General features: G+C 33.0%; 1 protein-coding gene across 1 annotated transcript; it reads left to right on the top strand.

Annotated features, from left to right (window-relative positions):
* The first annotated feature begins 7,753 nt into the window (after positions 1–7,753).
* On the top strand, positions 7,754–9,911 carry LOC127117629 (indole-3-acetate O-methyltransferase 1). Its single transcript, XM_051047701.1, has 4 exons — positions 7,754–7,933; positions 8,073–8,489; positions 9,007–9,282; positions 9,434–9,911. The coding sequence occupies exons 1-4, from the start codon at positions 7,823–7,825 to the stop codon at positions 9,788–9,790; spliced, it is 1,161 nt and encodes a 386-aa protein (XP_050903658.1). The 5' UTR covers positions 7,754–7,822; the 3' UTR covers positions 9,791–9,911.
* The last annotated feature ends 639 nt before the right edge of the window (positions 9,912–10,550 follow it).

Below are 10,550 nucleotides of genomic sequence, written 5' to 3'. Positions count from 1 at the left end.
ACTCTTGTTTTAATTCAGCCAAATAGATTTAAAGTTTATTATGATCATTTTTGAAATTAATCTTTTTTAAAACAAAAATCATGTTTTCTTAAATATATATATAAAAGCAGTTATTTTAAGCAATCGATTTCATTTAAGAGGAATATCAACATTGGTTTGAAAGCGGTAAGCCCTAAAATGTGGAGAATTATTAGTACTCCCCAGGCGGTTGGTGTGATCCCTGTTTCATCCTCAACAGCTCTTTAACATCCGATGTTTGTTGGTTTCCCTAACCGAGTTCGTCGTCATCCCCAACTGTGTTTGTGGTCCTCCCTCGGGTTGTAGGCATTTTTATCGCAGCAGTTTGCATGGTTTCAGCAAAATTTTATTTCCCCACAATTCGCCATCAAATTCGTCCCTGGTCAGAGTTCCTGAGCAGCTATTTGTGTTGACCCCCTGTAGGGTTGTCTCCCATGTGATATGGTGTTGACCTAAAATTCCCTGCAAAGTTGATAGCAATTTTCCCAACGGATCCTCTCTTTTCTTCCCTAGCTAGGGTCAAGCCTTCGAGGTGTTCGATTTTCTTCTCCAGCAGTTGTTTCCCTCTTGTGTGGATTGGCCGAGAATTGTATTGATGATTCAAATCAGCGACAGTTGTATCCTTTGCGATCGTTTTGTCAGCATGATCATCATAATTACATATACATATACATATACATATACATATACATATACATATACATATACATATACATATACATATACATATACATATACATATACATATACATATACATATACATATACGTATACATATACATTCAGAAACTTCATTATTGCACCATTACACCTTATGATTCATTGTTGTTTTGACTCTCTGCTATGGTGGTACTTTATCCCCATGCAGATTCGGTATGTCTGTCCTCCTTCAATTGTAGAGTGTCATCCCCTTAAGCAGAAAGACTTTAACCTTTCTCCTATTCCCCACTGAGTTATTTCCTCGTGGATGATTATTATTTCAGTTTCCTCCCCACTCAACTATCTGGATGGAACCACTCTCCTTGAGTTATATCCTCATTGGGTTGAGTCTTGATTGACCGTTTCTTTCTAGATCTTCCCTAGATAGATGCCCTTGGTCCTATAAGAGTCTATTACCCAGAGACTTAATACTTGATATGTTCATCCTAACCGATGATGGGTTTCCTTCTCTTTGCGGTCTTCTGCCTAGTAACTGGTAGTTGTAAATCCTATTTTTCCCCTTTTTGCAGAGTATATCCTTGATATGTTCATCCTAACTGATGACGAATATTCTCTTCTTGGTATTCTATCCAGTAACTGATAGATATAATTCCTGCTTCTCCCCACAGAGTCTATCCTTGATATGTTCATCCTAACTGATGACGGATATTCTCTTCTTGGTATTCTATCCGGCATTCGATAGATATAATTCCTACTTTGTTCAGGCAATTTATCCTTGATATGTTCATCTTAACCGATGACGGATATCCTCCTTAACATCCCCAGGCAAGTTTATCCTTGATATGTTCATCTTAATCGATGACGGATTTTCTTTCCTTTGAGTCTATCCTTGATATTTTCACTTTAATCACTGACAGATATTCTCTCCCTTCGGTCTTCTTCCCAGTAACTGGTAGTTGTAAATCCTATTTTGGCTTTCCCTAGCAGCTTATTCTTACCCAGTACACAGTAATGAATACACCTTCTGGTAGCCTTCAGCGAGTCATCCTTGATATGTTTACCCTAACCGGTAACAGATGTCCTCCCTGTCAGATTTTTGTTATTCCCTTACCCAGTAACTGGTAATGGATAATATATTTTTGCTCCTCCTGTGCTGAAGATCTTTTCTTCCCCAGTCGATTTTGAGTGTGTATTTCCTTAGTGAAATCAATGTTCCTGCTTGGTTCGTGTATTTCCTTCAGTTCCCCGGTTGAGTCTTTCCATTGATTTATTTTTCATGGAATCCCTCGTAGTCCCCCAACAGTTTTTAAGTCGTAGCCTGGCCTACGCACAACCCTTTTTATCCCCTCAGAGTCTCTGTCTCCCTAGTGAGTTTTCCTTATGGAATGCATTGTGCTCCTACGGACTTCCGATCTCTCTAAATTCTTTTCCTTTGTGGCAACATTTCCCCCACAGAGATTTATTTTAACATTCATATCATATGCATCATGAGGTCTCTTAGGGACCAAAATTTGTTTCTATATTTTGTTATTTAAGCCTATTCTGCTGAGTCAATACAAATATTTTAACCTTCATCTCCTCAGCTAGAATGTCCTTAAATAGGAGTAGCTGTAAGACCCCAATTTTGACCCTAAGATCCCTCATGCTATCTCATCATATGCATTAGCATTGGGATCACATCTCAGCATCCTCCTTACCCCTCATTCATTGGGTTTGCAATGGGAGAGATCACCAAGCATCATTTGATTGTATCATACTTTGTATTCTATCATTTTACTAACCAAAATACCAAAAATATGTCTTTGCATTTTTCCTAACTCTTTTGTAGGTAGTGCACATGCTCACCTTTGATCTATCAAGCTTGTATCTAGGGTTTAAGACCCCTATTGCAAATAGCACCATCAATATTGGTATACTATGTCTCTAGATATCATGTATGGATCCCCATTATATCCACATGTTATTTTGATCAAGAAATCATCAAGAGTTTGGAATTGGTTTGCCTTGGAAACCCTAGTTCATCTGGGTATCTTGCGTAACTTCTTCAACAAGCTTCTTCAACAATTGATCAAATATTTCAAGGGGTACTTCAAATTTATTCATCTTATGCATATATTATCTCCAATGAGTCCCAAAAGTCAAGATAATTGCAAGCTAGCAAGTTGGTTCATGGTGGTTGACCAGAGGAATTCATCTGATCAAAACTGGGGTTCCCTAGACCATATCTCCTACACTTTTTATCATATTAAAATTATTCCAAGAGAAAAGTTACTCTAAATGACATTCCAAACAACTTTCATGTTGGGTTCTAGAGCTAGGTTTTCTTGGAAATCCATTTTTTATGGTGAAAGATTATAGGTTATTTTGTCTAAACCCTAATTTGGAGGTCAACTCCCCAAGGCCATAACTTGCTCAATTTTTATTATATGAAAATTTTCCAAGTTTCACAATCAAATTCAAGATGTCCACTTAAACTTTTATGTTTGGAGTAAGATCTAATTCAACTTTTATGAGCATGTGATATAAGGATACATTATAGGTCATTTTGGACCAATGCCATTGAACAAGTGATTTTCCTCAACTTCAAAAATGCATAACTCCTTCATATTAAATCCAAATGAGGTCAAATTTGTTACCATTTTGAAGGACTTTGAGATAGTTACAACTTTGATGAAAGAACGTTTCTCATTTAAAGCTCACATAAAAAGTTATCCAAGGTGGAATAAGTGAACATATGGCTTGACACTTAGATATTTTTTTAACATGTTTGATTTTCCCAACATCCACCTCAAAATTCATCATGATCCAAGCTTCAAATGAAAAAGTGTCCAACATGAAAGTTGTTCCTCTTGATCTAACCTTTCCAAAAAAGTCCAATTTCATCCATTTTGGAATTTATTTAAATGCCAAATAAATTGTGTTGAGCTTCTAATTTTGACTTGTTTGAGTTTGACTTGTGTTGTTGGGCCTTGATCAAGGTTGATTTGACTTTTTTGAGTTAAAATCATTGGATTTAGGGGATTGATGAAATGTACATTTCATCTCCCAAAATGAATGAATGATTTTAATTTGGTAAAAGTCTTCCTTTGACCAATTTGTGTTGATTCCATTTCCCCTCCCCCTTCATCTCATTCCCTTTCTCTATTCATTCATGTCATGGGCCTATGATATCTTCATATCCTAAGGCTAGTTGATTGAAAAATCAACATGAGTGTGGATGAGATTAGGTCCACCCTTTTGCATATTCTTTTTAAGTGTGATATGTTTTAGGAGCATGGTTCATAATACCATGTCTCTAACATGCATTAACACAAAAAATTCCATTGCCCGACCTCAAATAGTTGTGACTTCTACATAAGTCCAATTACGATTGCTTAACATAGCGCTAAATTTGTGACACAAAAAGGCATAGCATTCTAGTAAGTGAGATTGTAAGCCTCCCCTCTTTCATGGTATTGTGTGGAAACTTGGCCTTTTTTCCTTCCTTTGGAAGATGTCTTGGTTCAAGGATCCATGCTTGTGATAAGTGGGTTGAGTGTTCTCCAAAGAATTACTTAAACAAAACAAAAGCAAAAGCAATACTAACTTCTAATCAACTAACAACTAACATTTAATTTCAAGTCATTTACTTTTAGGCACTTTAATTTTAAGTCTTATTTCATTTTCCATTATCCATACCATTCAATTTGTTTACTTAATATCATTTTCACTTTGCTCATTTGAGCCTTATCTTGTGATTATATTGTGTTTGTATATACTTGATTGTGATTGTGGTCTTTTGACCTTAATGTACATAATAACAACAAAAACCCTAAGAGACATTTTGTGTGGACTATTGGTTTGCTCTAAGACATTGGACTTAGAATTAGGCAACACTCCATATGCAAAGGACTAGACCAATGTCAACTTTCATGAAATCAAGTGCTTGTGAAGTGAACTTTAATATGATACAAATATTAAAGATCCATTTGAGTTCATCTGCAACATATTGGAGTTGTTATTTTGAACTTGTGCCTAATGCCTATCTTTGAAGTCATTTGACACATGGGGAATTATGAAGAAGATCATGGAGTTGCTAAGCTTGGATGTGGCTATCTTTATTTGATGCCTTGCTCTTCATCTTGATATTTGTGTATTGATATTGCTTAATTCTAAAGTTCAAGGGACATTTGGATTTCTATATGACATTCTTATCTATTGGATTGCAGCCCATTGGTCAGATCTTTTCAACTCTTAACTTTTAAAATTTTGCTTAGGATTAGTCTCTTCATCTCCTCCCACTTCTTAAATTTCAAATATCTCCCCCTTTTTAAAAAATCTTCTTTGCTTGTGCTTTCTAAACCTAGACTTATTGCAAATTAGAAACTTTGGCCTTATGCCATTGTATTTTAAAAACTCTTTTCCTAATTAAACTTGTAAACGAACTTAACTATACTTGACTTAAAATTTCAAAAGACAAAAAGAACTAACACTCATTCAAACCTTTTTAGGCCTCTTGTGCCTCTCTTAAACTTAAAATTTTGTTTAAAAAAAGCAACTCACTCATTTTGAAAGTTATACCACGAACTACGAGGTTTTGATCCCTCATTTTTATGTTGGTACGTAGGCACAAGTCCGAAGGTCTTGTCAAACACAAAAATATAATTAATGAATTCTTTTCTCATCCCCCACTCTATTTATTGCAAACATCATTTTGTACAAAAACACATATGCACACAAAAAAGGGCTCCCTAGGAGTACCTATGACACTTTGGGTGTTAACACCTTCCCTCTGTGTAACCAACCCCCTTACTTGTAATCTCTGACATTTTATTAGTTTTGATTTGAAAACTTTTTATTTTTGGGTTTTGTTCGTACTTTTCCCCTTTCTCTTGGAAACAATAAAAACGCGGTGGCGATTCTGGTTTAATTGACGTCTAGCTTATCCATAGCTTGATGGTCATGAATTTACTGCTACACAAACCAAATTATCCAGCGACTTCACTTAGTATGAGAGCTAACCACAAGCAAACCTAATGGGATCAATAATCACCACACACTTCAAACCATATCATAAAACATAAGCCAAACGAAGGCAACCACTTTAGATGGTTCCTAACTCTTCCACCCTATGACAAACACTTAACCCACTACAACTGACCTGTGATCCTCACTCCCAGGTAAATTTGCAAGCAAACTGAAGGTTAACATCACGTAGAAACCACCATTGATATATAACTTCAAAAACCACAAATCTTGTGCTTGCTTCACCCAAACTTCCAAAGAAAAACAAGGCTAGCAAGAAGTTCCCCCTCCCAAACAAGCAAACCACACATCCACTCGAAAACTCTCTCTCGCACACACACACCTTCTACCCACGTCCCCATAAGATCGACAAGATGCTTCTTTTGATCTGAGATTAAAAATAAAACATCCTCATAAAAGGCACGCTAATAGGGTCAAATCCAACCCACACATCCACCCAAACTCTAGCACAAAGGTCATTCCCAAAATATTTAAAACACCCTCCTTAAACTAGTCTGAAAACTATCGCCTTTAAATCCCAACAACAAAACTTCTCTCCACCACCGAGAGATACCCCTTAAAACCCCAACATGACCTCCTTAAGAGGAAGACACAACATTTGCAACATTTCTTACCATTAAACTATGCCTCCACAGAGACAAACAACTCTAAAGTGTACCTAACACCAGCTACCAAGGAAGGCAAGAGTAATAATCATTGAAGGACACACTATTGATAATTATGAATATAACATCTGATTGTAGTGATATGGATTTGAGTCTGCGATATCTTATTTATCCATTGTTAAAGAATAAATTATAGACAATAGACAATAGTCTAATAGTCTATTTAGGAATGAATACAGGAGAGGGCAGGAGTGGAATAATGCCTCTCCCTTCCATCTAAAAGAAATATAAAGATATTGACTTTTTTAATTTTAGACCTTTCTTTAATTTTTATTAGGTATAATCATTATTTATAATATTTATAATATGCTTTATCTTCATGTATATTATAAGGATCAATTTTAAATTACATATGATAATAAATTTTAAGACAAATAAGTTTTATAAAGATTAAATAAATGAACAAATATTAAAAGTAAAATAACATATATTATAAGAATTAAAATAAAATAAATAAAGTATAAACACTAAAATTAAAAGGGATATATTTTCCATCGTTTAGATTTCTTTTTTTATAATTTCACTTTATTACTTGAAATTATTTTATTTTAATTTCGGTTCTTTTAGTGGCAAATGTTAACATACGTTTTTAATTTTTTTTATTTAAATAGTCTTTTAATTCATGTAAATTAATGAAATTTTGATTTTATTTTTGATAATTTTTTTTGTCTTGACTTTCTATATCTCAGTTTTGTGTTGATTTTATTCCCTATAAACAAAACTTACAAGAAAATTTAAAGGAAAAATTCGCAGAGAAACCTACATATTTTTCTGGGAATTTTTACTTTAATAATTAAAATCAAAATAAAAAGTGAGATATAAAGACTCAGTAAAAGATAATTTAGAGGAACCAAAATAAAAAATTTCCTAACTTACCTATACCACCAAATTATTTTAGTTTTTTTTTTATTTTTTATTTTGACTTATGTTTTTGGAAAAAAAGTTTATAATTTTTTCAATCTTAACTATTTTATTTTTAAAATACAGATAAATAATATATATTTATATTCAATAGTAGAGATAAGTACAAATGATAATGAAATAATAAAGTAATAAAAATAAAGTACTTAAATTAAAAAATAATATAAAATAATCAAAAATTTATTTTTAAATTCATTAAATAATTAATGTATCTGAACGGTATCATAGATCATAAATGAGTATTTTCTTTATAATTAAGATTAAAGAGAATAAAACAAAAAGTAATTTTTCCTATAACAAAATAGACAAAAATATTGTTTAATAGTCAAATTCTATATTATTTGTCAAATTTAGAAAAATACAAGGATAATACTAAGCCACCTAGACACCAAGAAAAAACAAAACAAAGACATAAAGAGACAAAAATAGCCTTCTCCTCCACTACTATATATATCACCTTTCTACTCTTTAGTTTTCCTATCTCCCTCCTACATATATACTTTCATTCATTAATCTCACATCACCAAAACAAAATGGCTATGGCTCCTATGGAGGAAAATGTTGTTAAGTCCAACTTGGAGAAGTTGTTTAGCATGAAAGGTGGCAAAGGAGAGGCCAGCTATGCTAACAATTCTCAAGCACAGGTAAATCATTCATATTCATTCCCATCAATATTTAGTAAAAAAAAAATGTCTCTGTCGTGTTTGTGTCAGTGTCATATTTTCGGTGAATCTTGATATATAATGTTGCTTAAAATTCAAGCTAACATATACATACATGCAGGCCATACATGCTAAATCCATGATTCACTTTTTGAGAGAAACCCTAGATCAAGTTAAGCTTGGTAATGGTGATGAAAAGGCTTTTGTGGCAGCTGATTTGGGGTGTTCATATGGAAGCAACACCATTAATATAATGAATGTGATGATAGATCACATCATTAAGCGTTATGAAGCTTTAGGTTACAATCCACCTGAGTTTTCTGCCTTTTTCTGTGACCTACCAAGCAATGACTTCAACAGTCTCTTTCAGCTTCTTCCTCCACATGCAGAGGGTGTTACCATGGAAGAATGTTTAGCCACCGAGAAGGAAAGGTCTTACTTTGTCGCCGGTGTTCCCGGTTCGTTTTACCGGAGGCTTTTTCCGGCCAGAACAATTGATGTTTTTCACTCTGCCTTCTCTTTGCATTGGTTATCTAAGGTAAATTAGTTTAGTGCCTGGAATTTTTTTTAAAGATGAATTGAATTTGTTTAATGAAATAAATTAATTTATTATTCTTTTTCAAGAAATAAAACAAAAAGTTATTCTAGACAAAAAATAAAAATAAAAATGACTTTGAATGCTATTTAAATCCTAATTTATGTATATGTGGTCAAAAAGTGAATGAAACAAATTCATGGTCAATTGGAAAAAGGGGCATGTTTCATGGCAACAATAACGTGTTCGAACATTGCACCATAAAAATAAAAATAATAACGTGTATGAACAGTATAGTTCTCAATGCATGCATCGTAATCACCTTGGACTTTATAACATTTTTTTATTATGAAAAACACTTAAAATGTAGAAATTTTACCTTTTTTGGGAGTGCTTTTACTATGGTCCAAAAGTGTTACTAACTTTTTCAAAAAAGTCATATTTTATTGTTGTCCTTTTATTTTATTTGAAGTTTATTAAGATCTTAAAAGTTATTACTAATAATTTTAGAACCTTGTAGATACCTGATTGTGTAGTGGATGAGAGGTCCATTGCATACAACAAAGGGAAGGTGTTTGTCCATGGAGCTAATGAGGCCACAGGCAATGCCTACAAGAGTCAATTCAAAGCAGATTTGGCAAACTTTTTGAGTGCAAGGTCAGTGGAAATGAAGAAAGAGGGGTCCATGTTCTTAGTTTGTTTAGGAAGAAGTTCAGAGGACCCTACAAAACATGGTGGGGCTGGTGTTCTTTTTGGGACACACTTTCAGGATGCTTGGGATGATCTTGTCCAAGAGGTATAAACATTTTTATGCATGCTTTGTGTTTTTTTAACACTTTAGAATGATTATCAATTTGTTGGTAGCGGTGTAAAGACATCAGATATATCAGATATATTGACGCGTGTTCGAATTAATGGTAATTGATTCATATTTTGAATGATGGCAGGGATTAATTACCTATGAAAAAAGAGACAAATTTAACATTCCATTTTATGCACCAAGTTTAGAAGACTTCAAGGAAGTAGTTGAAGAAAATGGTACATTTGTGATAAACAAGCTTGAGTTATTCAAAGGTGGAAGTCCCCTTGTTCTGAACAAACCAGATGATGCTAATGAAGTAGGCAGGGCTCTAGCCAACAGCTGTAGGACTGTGTGTGGAGTCCTTGTTGATGCTCACATTGGCGACAACTTAAGCGAGGAGCTCTTCCTTAGAGTCGAGCGTCGGGCCGCATTTCACGCCGAGGAGCTTCTAAGGGAACTCCAATTCCTTCATGTTGTTGCGTCGCTTTCTCTTATTAATTGAGAAAAAAAATATAATATAAATTACTTAAGTTCGTAGATCTAGTCCATCGTATATCAATTTCTAATATTTACTTATCTATTTTATTATAATATATTAAAGACTATTAAAATTTTAGAAATTAGATTACGATGGACTAAGAATCAGAGGAATCATTCTAATATATAGATAATAGTATAATAATTATATATCGTGAAAGTCATATAAGATTTAGAACTTATTTATTAAATCTTTTGTATCAGATAAACTTTGTTGATACATTGGATATAAATATGATGTTGTTTTAGGAATGGAATATTAAAGAAAAATAATATGAAAATGATATATTGAATAATATATTAAAATTTATTGCAAAAAAATTATTTTACTATTTAAATAGAATTAATATATAATCAGCAAAAATATTATAATCTTAGAATTATTGTCTTTATCAATATCAAAACTTGAATACTAAAGCAATTTCTACATATCTTTGTCTTAGTAAATTCTCGTATATCTTGTAATACTTCAAATTTTGCTTTTGGTAAAGCCATTGTTAACACATTTACTTGATCGTCAATCTTTTAGTAAATCAATTTGATGTTGCCAAAATTTTGATTTTCTAGCCAGTGATATAATTTGATCATGAGATGTTTAGTTTTGTCATGGAAAAGATCTTTTTGAAAGAGATTAATTACTATATTTTATCAGTGTAAAAAATTTTACACCGTCAATTCATCACCAACACTCATTTGTATTACTTTATAGATTTTTAAAATAAAAG

The sequence above is a fragment of the Lathyrus oleraceus genome, chromosome 2 (genome assembly GCF_024323335.1).
Source record: "Lathyrus oleraceus cultivar Zhongwan6 chromosome 2, CAAS_Psat_ZW6_1.0, whole genome shotgun sequence".
Taxonomy (NCBI): Eukaryota; Viridiplantae; Streptophyta; class Magnoliopsida; order Fabales; family Fabaceae; genus Lathyrus; species Lathyrus oleraceus.
Note: the sequence above shows the minus strand (reverse complement) of the source record. Positions and strands in the feature narration are given on the sequence as shown.